The following is a 17,029-nucleotide window of genomic DNA, read 5'->3' on the forward strand; positions in this document are numbered from 1 at the left end:
ATATTTGATTAATTATTTCTGGTCATGGTACAATACAAAAGAGAAAAGAGAAAATGTGAAAAAAAGAATACAACTCCATGTTAAAGGCTAGCATTTGTTTTTGTTTTCTAATTATTACTGAGCATGCTGCTCTATGCTTTTCTTTTCTGGGTACAGCAGTTAGATCCCCCTCAGAAAGATGAGCTCACTGGGGCTCTGGCTAATGTGGACCTTCAGCTTCGCAAGCTGGCAGAAATTCCCTGGTTGTGTCAACTTATCGAACCAAGCGATGACGAGGTAGGCTCAGAAGCAAACAAAGAGTTTTACTGAATTGTTGATTTATAGAATGTGTTCAGTAGGTAACCTAAAACTTTGTTGCTTTTCTATTTTTTTTCCCTCCTGTAAGTGCTAAACTGGGGTTGGGTGAACAAGTGTAAGAAAGCATTTGCTGGTGTTAGTTAGGCGAAGACTATTTAATCTATTACAAAGGCCAAGGCTTGTTTAGACAAAAACCTGCTTCCCAACTTGACCCTGATGTCAATAGCATATGTATGTGTGTACTTCCTTCCATGTCTAATAAACTGAAAGTTATTGCTGCTTTTCTCTTCACGTGTTCTTCCAGGGGCAATTGTTGGAATATTCCAAACGGACTCGTAGTGCCAAGTTCCGTCTTGTGTCAAAGTTAAAAAAAGAGAAAAATAACAAAAATAAGGAAACCAGAGGGAATTTGGGTTTGCCAGGTGTGTATGTGAATTCTGAATCTCATTTACTTCCATGTGTTTTGTCATTATCATCCCCTTTGCATATGTGTTTTTCAGTCATGCCAAGAGAGATTCAAGTTCAGAATGTTATCCGTGTTTTACTGTTTTGCACCATCTTTGATAATTGGTTGGCATTTTCCAATGGTCCATTTTAATGTTAGCTGTCTGACTAAGGCAAGGGGCATTCTAGGAAATGACTGCCCTTCTGCCTTTGTCTTCTCGCAATTTGATGCCTTATGACAGCATCATAGATGTTCTGGTAAGGGGCACCCAGGTAGAATTTCCAGTGATATGTTTGTAAATTAATTTACAATCATCAATTGAAATAGTGAAGTAGGAGGCATGCCATTTATCAGGATTTGTGTTCGTAACAAATAGTACCTATTTGTGTTTAGATAATGCAGGGGGGATTTAATAACAAAGTGTTAACTATCTCAATGACTTTAATATACAGTGGCATGCAAAAGTTTGGTAACCCCTGGTCAAAATTTCTGTTACTGTGAATAGCTAAGCGAGTAAAAGATGACCTGATTTCCAAAAGGCATAAAGTTAAAGATGACACATTTCTTTAATATTTTAAGCAAGATTACTTTTTTATTTCCATCTTTTACAGTTTCAAAATAACAAAAAAGGAAAAGGGCCCGAAGCAAAAGTTTGGGCACCCTGCATGGTCAGTACTTAGTAACACCCCCTTTGGCAAGTATCACAGCTTGTAAGCGCTTTCTGTCGTATTTCAATTCTTGTTTGGGGGATTTTCACCCATTCTTCCTTGCCAAAGGCTTCTAGTTCTGTGAGATTCTTGGGTGTCTTGCATGCACTTCTCTTTTGAGGTCTATCCACAGATTTTCGATGATATTTAGGTCAGGGGACTGTGAGGGCCATGGCAAAACCTTCAGCTTGTGCCTTTTGAGGTAGTTCATTGTGGATTTTGAAGTGTGTTTAGGATCATTATCCTGTTGTAGAAGCCATCCTCTTTTCATCTTCAGCTTTTTTACAGACGCTGTGATGTTTGCTTACAGAATTTGCGGGTATTTAATTGAATTCATTCTTCCCTCTACCAGTGAGATGTTTCCCATGCCATTGGCTGCAACACAAGCCCAAAGCATGATCGATCCACCCCTGTGCTTAACAGTTGGAGAGGCATTCTTTTCATGAAATTCTGCACCCTTATTTTCTCCAAACATACCTTTGCTCATTGCTGCCAAAAAGTTCTATTTTAACTTCATCAGTCCACAGGACTTGTTTCCAAAATGCATCAGGCTTGTTTAGATGTTCCTTTGCAAACTTCTGATGCTGAATTTTGTGGTGAGGACGCAGGAAAGGTTTTCTTCTGATGACTCTTCCATGAAGGTCATATTTGTGTGGGTGTCGCTGCACAGTAGAACAGCGCACCACCACTCCAGAGTCTGCTAAACCTTCCTGAAGGTCTTTTGCAGTCAAATGGGGGTTTTGATTTGCCTTTCTAGCAATCCTACGAGCAGTTCTCCCGGAAAGTTTTCTTGGTCTTCCAGACCTCAACTTGACCTCCACTGTTCCTGTTAACTGCCATTTCTAAATTACATTACGAACTGAGGAAACGGCTACCTGAAAACGCTTTGCTATCTTCTTATAGCCTTCTCCTGCTTTGTGGGCATCGTTTATTTTAATTTTCAGAGTGCTAGGCAGCTGTTTAGAGGAGCCCATGGCTGCTGATTTTTGGGGCAAGGTTTGAGGAGTCAGGGTATTTATAAAGCTTTAAAATTTGCATAACCTGGCCTTTCCTAACGATGACTGTGAACAAGCCATAGCCCTAACAAGCTGATTAAGGTCTGAGACCTTGGTAAAAGGTATTTGAGAGCTCAAATCTCTTGGGGTGCCCAGACTTTTGCATGATGCTCCTTTCCTTTTTTTCACTCTAAAATTGTACAAAACAAAAATAATTCACCAATCTTGGTTAAAATGTTGAAAAGAATGTTTCATCTTTAACTTTATGACTTTTGGAGATCAGTTCATCTTCTACTCACTTAACTATTCACAGTAACAGAAATTTTGACCAGGAGTGCCCGAACTTTTGCATGCCCCTGTGTTCAGCCAGTATTGAGAAAATCCTTAATTCTGTTCTTAGATACAGAATTCTTAGAGAGAGACAGGAATTCTGCGGAGATTGAAATTGTGAAGACAGTCACTTGTGCAGTTTAAGTTCCAGATTTTAAAACTGAGTGGGGTCTATCAGACTTTCAGTGGACATGGAGGTCATTTGGGTTAACAGGCACTTGGCAAGAGCCAATTAAAAAAAAAGTTGGATTTATGTAGAGGAACCATTGTGGGAGTGGACAGAGTTAGAAGGGGAAACTCTTAAGAAGTTCAGTGAGAAGAGGCAGATGTTAGGTTGAGGTTTCCGCCAAGTTTCACTTTCTTTGTCCATTAATGTCTAGCTAGAGTAGTGAGAATAGGTCCAAGGTCAGTGGTGTGCTCCTCATGCAAGGTGCAGGAGATCTGTGAGACCTCCAGTCTCCCTGATCGCTACACCTGTGGGGAAGTCCAACAAAGCTAAACCATTTCTTTCTTCACCCAAAATTCATTCAGAAACTCCTAGGTCCAATGAAATGGGAACAATAAACGGCTTCTTCCGTATATCAAATGAATCAGTGGCATACTTGACAAATGAAGTTCTTCAACTCTGTTGCTAACTCAGGACAGATCATAGGTTATACATTGGATCTTTTGCTTACACACACACAAAATGCTGGAGGAACTCAGCAGTTCAGTTAGTATCTCTAGAGGGTAATAAGTGGTCGGCGTTTCAGGCCTTCAATAGGAAGGGTCCAGGCCCAAAAAGTCAACTGTTCATTTACCTTCATAATTGCTGCCTGATCTGCTGACTTCCTCCAGAGTTTCGTGTGCGTTGATCCACATTTCCAGCAACCGCAGTCTCTTCTGTGTATCTGGGGTGTTATTGCTTTCAGTATCTTGGTGAAATGTCGTATGATTCTTATGTCAACACTATTTTTCTTTGTCCAGCAGGATTATAGTCAGGTTGGAGGCAAAGCTGTTATTTTTATCAATTTGATACTGTGGCCTGGAGCTTCCCACTTAAAAGCATATATTTTATTTCAGCAACTGTGTCAGTTACCAGATTGGATTGCATGTTTACTGATCTCTTGAAATTCTTCTTAAGAGATTAACTCTCCGCTCTCTGAAATTTCTGTGGGCCTCTTTATTGCTAATGGGTGATGGTTATGCATTTCTCTTTGCCTTTGGGATTGTGGGTACTGAAGGTCGCGCTGCTCTTCGCTTTCCCACAGTGCATCAGTGGGGTACTGAGGAGGTGGCGGCCTGGTTAGAGCATCTTAGCCTGTTCGAATACAGGGACATCTTCATCGGACATGACATCCGTGGCTCAGAGCTCTTGCATCTGGAGAGGCGAGATCTGAAGGTACTGCGTGACATTCTCACTTCTGCATGAATGACAAACTAATATAGCCTGGGCTTATCCTTACTGTCTTCCAGCATTAACTTTCTGTGTGGGCTGAGATCACATCAGTTGAAAGATGCATTGAATCTATAACTTCTAAAGAAATTTGTAAATGATAGGAAAAGGGACAAGAAAATTACAATTAGGAAATGCCAGAACAATTCATGCAGTACGGTTTTCTATATGCTCAAACAGCTTTAGACAAAAAAAACAAGCTGAGACTAAACAAAAAAAAAATGGTGAAAGGAAGGAGGACACAATAATTAGAGGGAATTTCAAAAATGGTACTAGAGGCAGCAACAATTTTATTGGTATGAAGGGACAAACAATCATTTGAAAGGGCACCTAATTTAAATTGAATTCCAGTCTAAGTGCGGGAGTCAAACCAGCTTTCTGCACTGGGCTCCTTGAAGGCAAGTTGATTATCTCTATTGTATCTAGGAGCCAAGGTAAGTACTAGGACTGCAGTTTATTCCTAGGCCTTTTGCACAATAAAAAAAAAATGATTTTTTTTGTTATTATCTATCTGATGTGATGTCAGTTGCTGCCAAGCTTCTTGGGTATTTCAAACACTTCTTTTCCCCTTTGGTTGGTTAATATTTTTCAATATTAAACTCTAATCATTGTCTAATCTCATATCTGGGTAGATTTGCAGTCAATGTTTTGTAACAAAAATGCTTAATTTGATACAGGATCACTCAGAGATTCATATAGTGATACAGTGTGGAAACCAGCCCTTCAGCACAACACGTGCATGCTGAAAAGGATGCCTATCCATGCTGCTCCCTCTTGCCTACCTTAAGCCTATTTCCCTCCAAACCCTCATTGTCCATGTACCTGTCCAAATATCATTAACTCTGTAAGTGTATCCACTTCTACCACATCCTGTTATAGCTCATTCAAAGTACCTGTGACCCTCTTTGGGAAAAACTTGCCTCTCTAATCTCCCTTAAACCTATTTCCTCTCACCTCAAACCTGTGCCCTCCAGTTTTAGACTCCCCTGCATGGAAAAGTGACTATCTACCCCATCTATGCCACTAATCATTTTATAAACCTCTGCAAAGTCAACCTCCAGCCTCCTTCGCACCAGAGAGAAGACAGCTTATCCAGGTCTCTTTATAAATGCACCCCTCCCTTTGAGGCAGCATCCCCGTGAATATTCTCTCGCTTATTTATATCCTTCCTGTAGTGCAGAACTGCACACAACACTCTATTCACAGCCCAGTTTACCATATGTAGAACTGTACTGATCAGAAGCAACCTAACATTTATACCGTATGTGTATGTATTAGAAGTATAGTATTTGCCATGTTTTACTTGTGCATAGTTGCAATTCTCTATCAAAAAGATTTGTGCAGTATTTTTGTACAACGTGTTAGTATTTCTCAATATACCTGTCACACCCAGAACAGGAATTGTAACAAGCCTTCTTCCTAACCTATTCTACCAGTCATTGCAGGTGTGTTCATCCATGACGTTATTATTAAGGATAATCACAATTTGTAATAGTATTTTCATATTCAGCAGATACATTATTCCGTGGGGTGCTGCACTACACTGAATGGGATAAATTCAGGACAAGTACAGCAATTAAAAACAACCCATCAGTGAAATACTATGGGTCTTCAGCAAGTTCAGAATTATATTTGACAACATTCTTGAACTTTGCTGTTTGACACACTCTGTAAAAATGTTGCCTTCTGGTCAGTGCACCAAATGTGGTTAAGTGAGGAATACAGCACCGAGTAGTGCAGAGCCTTTAGAGAAGCTACAATATGGAACTAAAGTCAGTGCATGAATGGAACTCACTGCTGGAGCTCATCCATTGTGTGTTCAGATGTGCTCTGTGCACACCACTGTTGAAATGTGTGGTTATTTGAATTGCTGTTGCCTTCTCAGCTTATATCAGTCTAGCCATTCTCGTCTAACCTTCCTCAATAATGAGGAATTTTCACTCACAGAACTGCTGCTCACATCATGTTTTTTGTTTATCGCACCAATCTCTGTAAATTATAGAAAATGTTGTGCATGAAAATCCCAGGAGATCAGCAGTTTCTGAGATATTCAAACCACCCCATCTGACACCAATAATCATTCCACACTTAAAGTCACTTGGATCATATTATTTCCCCATTCTGATGTTTGGTCTGAACAACAATTGAGGCTCTTGACCATGTCTGCATGCTTTGAGTTGCTGCCACATGATTGGCTAGTTAGGTATTTACATTGACAAGTAGCTTTGCAGGTGTCGCAAATAAAGTGGCCACTGAGTGTATATATGATTAAAGTACAGAAACTACAGTACTGTAAGCATAGCTAAGTTATCCCGTATCTAATTGACCAATGAAAGTCGAGTGGCCCTGTCAGACTCAATTTACATATTGGTGAGGAATTAAATAACTGCAGGGTACACTTCATGAATGACCTCATCATCAATAGTAGTAGAGCCCATTACAAGTTGAAAAGACAGAACAGAGTTGATGCACTTTTAATCACCTTCAGCCAGAAGTATCAGATAAATAATTTATCTTGGCATCTTCCATTTCCCAGAATCTCACACATTATTCTTGGCACTTTAATTCACCCTGCAAGATATCAAAAACAATGGGGTTGCACATACTAAATACAGCAAAAACTAGGGTCTTGAGAGTATCTGGTTTTATTGCTTAAGCTATGGTCTAAAAACAGTTCAAGGGTCTGTTTCTGTGCAGCTGTAGACAGCCAACTGATAATATGGAAAATTTCCCACATATATCCAGTCTCCAGAGACTAAGACAAGACCTGTTTGGCCAGTTACAATCCCATCAGTCTGCTTTCAAGCATCAGCAAAGTGATGGGAGGTTATTGATACAAACCATGGTTATTCTGCAAAAAATATTTTGGAGATGCTCTGTTTGCCTGGATTTAGGGTTGGGTTCCCAGTTACAGATCGCATATTAGGTTTGGTGCAGACATGGCACTGTAAGAGGTAAATTCCAGAGGCATGGTGAGAGAGGCTACACTTGCTATCAAGGTAGCAATTTACAGAATATGGAAACAGGAGTCAATGGGAAACAGTCCAATGATTGGGGTCATATCTATAACGAAGTAGACATGGGAAACCTATAACTTAAGTCACTGATAATATTGCAGAAGTTCCATGAGTTAGTGTTCGAAGTTCAGTGAATTTCTTCAACTTTTTCAATAGCATCCTTTACTATCATGTCAGAAGTGGGGTTACTTGCAAATGGTCAGCTTCATTTACACCTCCAATATTAAAACAGTCTGCACTACATGCTGCAAATCAGAACCTAATTGGCATATGTGCTGATAAGTGGCAAATAATATTAGAAACATAGAAAACCTACAGCACAATACAGGCCCTTTGGCCCACAAAGTTGTGCCGAACATGTTCCTATCTTAGAAATTACTAGGGTTACCCATAGCCCTCTATTTTTCTAAGCTCCATGTACCTATCCAAAAGTCTCTTAAAAGACCCTATCGTATCCGCCTCCACTACTGTTGCTGGCAGCCCATTCCACGCACTCGCCACTCTCTGCGTAAAAAACCTACCCCTGACATCTCCTCTGTACCTACTCCCTAAGCACCTTAAACCTGTGCCCTCCTGTAGCAGCCATTTCAGCCCTGGGATAAAGCCTCTGACAATCCACACAATCAATGCCTCTCATCATCTTATACACCTCTATTGGGTCATCTCTCATCCTCCGTCGCTCCAAGGAGAAAAGGCCAAGTTCACTCAACCTGTTTTCATAAGGCATGCTCCCCAATCCAGGCAACATTTGCACCATTCAAGTACTAGATTATGAGTATTTCCAGCAAAAGGCCATCTAACCACCTCACAGGTAACTTTTGATGACACTACCATCAACAAATCTCCAAACATGAACTACTGGAAACTATGGTGAGCAATGTAGGTCAATGTAGGTCAGAGCCGGCTGACTAAATAGATTACAGTTACGTGGTTGACAGCAGTTCCAAAAACGTTGAACATACAGAACACACCATCCAGTCACCAGCTACCCTGAACATTCATTGCTTCCACCACTGACACATTATGGCTGCACTGCTTAATGTTACAAAATGTATTGTAGTAACCCATCAAGGCTTCATTAATTTAACTCCCCAACCCACAACCTCTGCTACTCTGAAGAGTAAGGGCACTTTGGACAAAGAATACCACCATTCCCAGACATACTTTGATGACTTAAAAATGTGTTGTTGTTACTTCATTGCCACAGCATCAACATCTTGGAAAGACTTAGCTAAGCTTTGTGATCATCACATGAACCATCAAGGATCAAAAAGTTGCTATCGAAGGAAGTTAAAGTTATTAAATGGCCTTAGTTTTGTCCTCAGATTTGTATCAGAAAGCCAAGTATTTCCTCCAGGTTCTTCATGTTGTCAGCCAAGCTGCAGTTAGATTTTTCAAGAATTTCAAACTGCACTATCTGCCCTTTGATGATCTGAATAAACAATAAACATTGAACTCCCATGTTAACTTTCCATTCAGAAAACCTACATAAACTTGCGATCAATAAATAGAACTGATTTATGCCATTTCATTTGGAATACCACAATACCCAGCCACTGCTAATTCTAATTCTTTTCAGAGAAGTTTGCTAGGAATATTACATTCAGAACAGGAGAAATAGGAATAGGCTAGACTTTCATGTTCATTTAATTGTCTGAGCTAGCTGAAAAAGGTGATGTATAATGAATTGTCTTTCAGTAAAGATTTGGCTATCAGGGGTATGTGCAAAATGTAGCATTTTTTGACAGAGGGAGGCGGCACTGCTCTACCCCAGTAGAAACCAGACTGTATTTATCCAGTATGTAACTGCAACAAGGGCTCTGCATGAGTGGCATAATCCTTTTCATCAGCATAATACTACTCCATTGTAAAGGCTGGAAAGGCACTACTAATACAATGTTTGCTTTTATATGCAGCTGCAACTACATGATCGCATTCTGAATTGTACCTTATATTTAAGTATTTTCCATGATGCCAGAAAATGAATATTTGGACAGTGACCTGCACTGATCCCTGCAATTCTACCGTTGAGGCATCGAGTCATCGAGTACTATAGCAGAAAAACAGGCCCTTCATACCATCCAGTCCATGCTAACCTGATCCACTAGCTAGTCCCATCTACTTCCATCCAAACCATATCCCTACAAATCTCTATTATCCATGTATCTATCCAAACTTTTCTTAAATATTACAATTGAACCCATATCTACCACTTTCACTGGCAGCTATTCCACACTCACCTCACTCACTGAATGAAGAAATTCCTTTCTTGTATCCCTCTCTAAGGTCTCCCCTGATTCTCCTGCACTCCAGGGAATAAAAGTCCTAAACTATTCAACTTTTTCCTATAACTCAGTCCTCAAGTCCTGGCAACATCCTTGTAAACTTTCTCTGCACTCTTTCAGGCTTACTGATATTTTCCTGTAGGTGGGTGACCAAAATTACACTTGGTGCTCTAAATTTGGCCTCTCCCACAACTTCAACATAACATCTCAACTTCTGTATTAATTGCCCTAATTTATGAAGGCCAATATGCCCAAAGCACCCTATCTACCTGTAATTCCACTTTTGAAGAATTATGGATCTGTATCCAAATTAGCACACTTTAGTATTCTATCATTCACTGTCTTACCATGGTTTATTCTCCCAAAGTACACAATATCTCACACCACCTCTCTTGCCTCAGTCTGCATTAAATTCTGTGTGTCATCTTTAAGCACCTTTCCCCAGCTAGTCCAGATCACGCTGCAAACTTTGATAGCCTTCCTTGCTGTCCACCACATCCCCAGACTTGGTGTCATCCACTAATCTGCTGATTCAGTTTACCACATTATCATCTAAGTTATGAATATAGATGATAATCAATATCAGAGCCTGCACCAATCCTTGTGGCAAGCCACTAATAACAGGCCAACAGTCAAAAAGACAAACCATCTACAACCACTCTCTGGTTTCTCCTGCTAAGCCAATGTCGGATCCAGTTGACTACTTCAGCCTGAATGCCAAGCAACTTAATTTTCTCGACCAGTCTTCCATGCAGGACTTTGTCAATGACCTTGTTAAAATCTATGTAGGCGATGTCCACCATCTTTTTTTTCCACCAGCCTTTTCAGTAACCTTCTTAAAGGCTGTATAAGATTGATTAAACATGAGCTAAAACACACAAAGCCATGTTGATTATCCTTAATCAAGCCCTGTCTGTGCAAATACTTGTATATCCTATCCCTTAGAATATCTTCCATTGTGTTACCTATGATTGACGTCAGGCTCACTGGCCTATAATTCCCAGTTTATTAATAGAGCCTTTCTTAAACAACAGAAAAAACATTATCTATCCTTCAGACCACTGACACCTCACACATGGCTAAGGACATTTTAAACATCTCTGCCTGGGCCTCACAATTTCTGCACTATCCTCCCACAAGCCACGTTGTCAGGCCCTGGGATTTATCTCAGTGCAGCCAGCACCTCCTCTTCTGTATCTGGACATGGTCCATGACCTCACTACACTTTTGCCTCAGTTCTATACTCTCTCTGTCTGTCTTTGGAATAAATACAGATGAAAATATTAATTTAAGATCTCCATCATCTCTTGGGGATTCATGCATAGACGATCTTCAAGAGGACCGATTTTGTCCCTTGCTATTCTTTTGTTTTAATATACCTATAGAAACCCTTTGGATTCTCCTTCATCTTGTCTGCCAGAGCAGCCTCATTTCATCTTTTAGCGTCATAAAGTCATAGAAATGTTCAGCTCAGAAACATATCCTTTGGCCCATCTAGTCCATGCCAAACCATTTAATCTTCCTACTCCCAGTGACCTGCACCAGGATCATAGCCCTCCATACCCCTACTATCCATGTACCTATCCAATCTTCTCTTAAAGGTTGAAATTTAGCTTGCATGCACCACTTGTACTGAAAGCTCATTCCACACTCTCACTACCCTCTGAATGAAGGAGTTTCCCCTCATGTTCTCCTTAAACTTCACATTTCACTCTTAACCCATGACCTCTGGTTGTAGTCCCAGCCAACTTCAGTGAAAAAAGCCTGCTTACATTTACTCTATTTATACCCCTCATAATTTTGTATACCACTATCAAATCTCCTCTCAGTCTTCTATGTTCCAAGGAATAATGTCCTGACCTATTCAATCTTTCCTTATAACTCAGGTCCTTCGGACCCAGCAACATCCTTGTAAATTTTCTCTGTATTCTTTCAACCTTATTTACATCTTTCCTGTAGGTAGGTGACCAAAACTGCACACAATACTCCAAATTAGTTCTCACCAACATCTTATAAACTTCAACATAACATCTCATCTCCTGTACTCAGTACTTTGATTTATGAAAACCAATGTGCCAAAAGCTTTCTTTACAACCCTATCTACCTGTGATACCACTTTCAATGAATTGTGGGCCTGTATTCCCAAGTACAGACTCCTGATATCTCTCAAAGGTTCTCCTGCATTTCTTGTACTCCTCAAGCACTTTGTTTGATCCTAACTGCCTGCACATGATATGCCCCTCTATTTTCTTTAACAGGGTCTCAATATCCCTTGATAACAAAAGTTCCCTGAACCTGTTGGCCTTGCCTTTTATTCTAACATGAACATATAGATTTCTGTACTCTCAATATTTCACTTTTGAATGCCTCCCACTTGCCAAGCATCTTTTACTGGAAAACAACGTGTACCAGTCCACAACTGTCAGTTCCTTCTGATACCATCAAAATTGTCCTTACTCCAATTTACAATCTCAATCCAAAGACCAGTCCTATCCTTCTCTTTAATTATCTTGAAACTGATGGAATTGCAATCACTAGGTTAAAAGTGTTCTGTGTGCACTTCTGTCACCTACCCTGCTTTGTTCCCTGAGAGGAGGTCCAGTATTATGCTCTCTCTATTTGAACCTCTACATATTGATCAAGGAAACTTTCCTGAGCACATTTGACGAACTCTATCCCACAGTATGTGGAAAGTTAAGATCACCTATTGTCACAACGTCATATTTACAACTATCTGCATCTCTCTACAAATTTGCTGCTCTAAATCCCGCTGACTGTTTGAAGGTTTATAATATAGTCCCTTTGACGGGGTCATCCCTTTTTCTTATTCCACCCATATTGCCTTAGTAGACAAATCCTCTCGTATGTTCTATCTGAGCACTTTCATGAGATTTTTCCTGATGAGAAAGGACGCTTCTCCCCTATAATACCACCCCTCCATCTTGTCTAAAACATTGGAACCCCAAAACATTGAGCTGCCAATCCTGTCCCTCCTGCAACCAAGTCTTAGTGGATATCACATCATAGTTCCACAAGCTGATCCAAGTTAAGCTAATCTGCCTTACTTAGAGGTAACCACTGTTCTATTTAAATTCCCCCTTCCCATTCAGAACAAAGGGATGTTTTATTTCAGAAGAAAGCTAATCAGTCATTTGAGATGTGCATTGAGTTGTCATAAAGCTGTGTTAAAGAAGAACTTAGGGGTGTAACTAGATCTTAGCTTCATATTTGTCCAGGAGTACCTAAAAGTACATTTATTATCAAAGTATATATCCAGAATGCAACCCTGAAATTCATCTTCCCACAGGCTGCCATGAACAAAGATAGGCAATCGCAGTAGCTTCATCTTACCCACAGAACAAGCAAAGATAAGTGGTTTTGGTGTAATGTTTGGTTGGTGAAGACTTGTACCAATGGGATGTACATGGTCTCACCAGAGGGGAAGGCATTGCATGCCATTCAGTCACTTTGGAGTAATGTTTTACCCCTTTAAACCTATTTCCTTTACATGATATTTTTACTTCTTTATCTACACTTACATTAATACTGTAATATTTATCAAGTTAATTTACTCCCAATAAAAACCTGTCTTCTGACCTGTGTTTGCCAGGACTTGGGGATAACAAGAGTGGGCCACATGAAGCGGATTCTACATGGGATCAAGGAGTTGAGCCGGAATACACCTGTCAGCGAAGTGTGATGTACGTGTTCAGCTCATGTGTCTACAGAGCTACCTAAGCCTCCAGCCCACTGAATAGAGGATGAGAACACCTAGCCTTTAGCTGTATGTGTTTGCCTCACCTTCAGCTCATCAGAAAGTGTGGTGTTGGAGCATCTAACAAACAGCAATGTTATAACTGGCCTTGTACTCAATCTTACGGCCAAAAGAAAATGGGAACAAGCCTTAACTAATCAAAATAATGCTGGATTCAAGGAAAAATCTGTCAAATCAGAATGGAAGTTACCTCAAACATGGCATCCAGGGCAACCAGTTTGTTTGGATTGTTACTCTGAAAGTTAGCTCAGAGTAAATGGAGTGTAATTGGTCTAAATTTGGCCATGGTCCCAATGAAGAGGGATCTTGTTTTTTCGACAAAGGAATATTCTACACAACCGTGACCTAATTTCTAAATTTCATTTATGAAAGGGACAAAACATTTCTTTCTTAGAAAAAAAGAACATATATGGCCTAATGAAACTGTTACTCTCATCGACAGAAATTAACATTTAATGTTGTGATCTTTGAGAGTGTTTCGGATGTTTGTGGACTCCTACATCTTTCTCTCAACCCAGAATCTGTACAGAGTCCTTTTACAGAACAGAACTTGAAGAAGATATTACAGTGTCTTCCTGTACTGGTTGCCTTCAAAGCTCCTGCCATTACTGCATTGTTTTCTGTTGCCTAAACAAAGTAAGACATTGGTAAACTTCAGAGTATAGGGAGGCAGGAGCTCATGTCAATGCTCAGACTCCAAAAGTGGAGCTTTCAGTGCAACACTGCCAAAAGGGGTATTCAAACCCACCCTAACTCTTTGGAGTAAGCCTGGATGATATCGTCCTGGAGTGTTAAAGATGAATGAGAGTTAATTCTTGTACGTCTGGGAAGTAAAAGAATCAGTCCTGGATTGACTGGAATGTGTGAGAATAATTTTAGAAGTGTTTGCAGTATGTGAGACTAATTTCAGAAGCATTACGAATGTATGAGAATGTGTCCTTAAAAAGAATTTTATTTTTACAACACTTCTGGTGATCTCAGGATGTCAAGAAACATATTATAGCCCATAATTTTGAAGCATGTTCCTTTTGTACTGTTGAAAATGCTAACAGCAATATCCCATGAATAGCAATTGATAATGGCCACAGACATTTATTAGTTGTGTCAGTTGAAGATCAATGTCCACTCGCACAAGGAGGAGAACTCCTCTGCACTTCAAATAAGGTCATGGACTGTAATGTCCAACTGATAGGGAGCACTTGATTTTGACATCTCTTTTGAAATATCCCATCTTTGATGATGCAGCACTCTGTTAGTACTGTTAGAGTGCAGCCAACTGAGCCACAGCTGACACCTGGAGAATATGGACTGTGAAGTAGAGTGATCTTAAATCATGTGAAGTATGGAGGTGAGTCCTGGAAAGTGTGAGAGTGAATTCAGACTGGGATATAGGGGGGTGGGAGAAGAAAGTAGCGTCCAAAATACATTTGTTCTGAACTGCCTGTTCTGTGTCTGTGGCACAGTGGCACGCTTAACAAAGGCACTGCCATGTAGCAACGAAGTACCAGGTTCAGTGCTGACCTTGGATGTCAACTCTGCAGAGTTTGCACATTCTCCTTGTGACCACATGAGTTTCGTCCAGGTTCAGCACTATCCTCCTGGGTCCCAAAGGCACGCAGTTGTTAGGTTAATTAGCTGTTGTAAATTGCACCTTCAGTGTAGCTGAGTTATAGAATCTGGGGGGGAAGGGATGAGATTGTCAAAAGATTTTAAAAAATGGAATTATTGTGACTAAATGGATGGTTGATAGTGGACAGTAATTTTGTGGGATGTGTCCGTGCTATAGTACATTTCACAATACACATCCTATTCGGTTACAGCTATTTGCCAATTAGAAGGTTATTATGGTTTAGGGCAAAACAGGTTGACTGAAGTTTTGAATCATTATGCATCTCCTTCAAGATACACTGTTTAATCTTTCTGCTGTTCTGTACATCCCTCAGCTTAGAAAAATGAAACCGCTACAGGCTGATTTCAGGACCAATGAGATCGTATACCCAATTCAATTAACACAAGTTATTATTTGATGATGTCCTGATTCCTGTATTTAGATTCTAATAAAGCCCAATACCTCCATTTTTCTATATCTTGTGAACTCTTACTATTTTCCATTCATTCACCATTTGCTTTCTCTTACCTTTGCCCAACTTGTGGATTTCCTTACCCATTCACTATATTTCTTTTTAACAAGGATTTACGTAGCAGCTAATCTTGGCAAATTATTTAGCCCCTACATAGTATCATTTTTCAATTAATTGATATCCATTCATTTCCAGACACTTCTTTGAAAGACCTGGCTTTATTTTTTTCCCACTTTACAGGCACGTTGTAAACACAAACTGAGTTCTCGAATAGTACACACTTCATTGAAGAAATGGAGGCAGTGCGATGGAGAAGACTTAGTGGAATTATAATGTTGGTACACTGATGATACGTTAACAGGGTAAAAAAGGGTCCAATAGTGGACATTTATTTACTATTAAATGGAGGTATTGGGCTGCATTCTTCTCCTTGATACTATTTAAAATAACAGAATAGCAGTGAAAAATGAGGCAGGTTTGGTGGAGATGCACTAGTCTTAAATTTCCTCTCCCAATAGCCACCGCTAGGTATCCTTATCCATGCTTGCAGATTATGCTGATAAGGTTAAGGAATTCACTTTGAATTTTCTTGGAATCCATATGTCATCTTCATTACCATGGGAAAAGAACTGCAGGTCCAACAAGTCTGCTTAACAGCCTTGAACCTTGACCTCCCTCAAGACAAAAGGAAACCTGATAAAGTAGCGTGTCGTCTCATCTGTCTCCCTTATTTACATTGAGTGAAGGATGTTTTGTGGGGTACCATTGCAATATTTTTGGGACAGAAACTTGTAATACATATCAAATAAGACTCAGACACAGAAAAATGATTTGAGATCAGAGAGATGTGAAGATATATATCATTACTGAAGAGATTCAGAGATCTGCTATAAGAGTTAAGTGGGAAAATGAAGAAACATGGTACTTTAATTGAGCAAGAGAAGTATCAACAATCTTGTCTTGAGACCTTATGTTTTTGGTGCAGTGAACCCTGTGAGATTGTTTCCAATGTCTGTAAAAGACAGCAGGTTGCTTTAATTTTTCAGTCAACAACAAACTTCTGACATTTATGGTGAACGTATCTCCATTTTAAGGAAGACGGGAGGGTTCTGTTGAAAACAGTCCACAAGTCTCTTTAGAGGGAAACAGTGTTTGATGAATGCTTGCCCTTAAAGAGAGATTTGGCGCCTTGTTTGAAAGTAGATCATAGCTTTATTCAAAATACTTGATTAAAGGATGGTTGTAACATTATGTTTTAAGGTATACTAGATCTATTTAAAGGGAGATAGCGGTTCCCTGTTTGAAGGGTAACTGTGGCACTCTTTGAAGATAGCTGCTCCATGGTGTTGATATTTCTAAGTTACTCTAATAATTATGATAATTAGAATTATCTGACTGCTTGAATGAGAGCAGGTCTCACTGCACCACACTTTAAATTACCAAGTAACAGTTTCTTGTTACTAACCTCGCTCTTCCTTTGGAGAGAGCAGAAAGTAAATTGGGTTTTTTTTTGGTTCTCTTCTGCCTTGTCATAAGATCTGCATATTGTATTTATTCTTAATTTATATATAAATATGGCTGTGACTGTATTTTTGTACATATTAATTGTCAATCGATGTACATATTTCCTGTAAATACAGTGGGATTGAATCCAATCTTCTA

The 17,029-nt window shown here is 39.7% G+C and overlaps 1 protein-coding gene across 6 annotated transcripts in view; it reads left to right on the plus strand.

Moving 5' to 3' along the window:
* LOC140196435 (diacylglycerol kinase delta-like) overlaps positions 1-17,029 on the plus strand; it is a 180,100-nt gene extending 163,071 nt beyond the window's left edge. For 4 of the 6 annotated variants that reach the window (XM_072255657.1, XM_072255660.1, XM_072255661.1 and 1 more), the window contains 4 exons: positions 157-276; positions 602-719; positions 3,998-4,155; positions 13,122-17,029. In XM_072255657.1, coding sequence (XP_072111758.1) covers positions 157-276; positions 602-719; positions 3,998-4,155; positions 13,122-13,211 — 486 coding nt within the window. In that variant the 3' untranslated portion in view covers positions 13,212-17,029. The remainder of the gene's footprint in view (positions 1-156; positions 277-601; positions 720-3,997; positions 4,156-13,121) is intronic. The other 2 variants (XM_072255658.1, XM_072255659.1) reach the window with 2 other exon arrangements.

This window comes from Mobula birostris, chromosome 4 (assembly GCF_030028105.1).
Source record: "Mobula birostris isolate sMobBir1 chromosome 4, sMobBir1.hap1, whole genome shotgun sequence".
Taxonomy (NCBI): Eukaryota; Metazoa; Chordata; class Chondrichthyes; order Myliobatiformes; family Myliobatidae; genus Mobula; species Mobula birostris.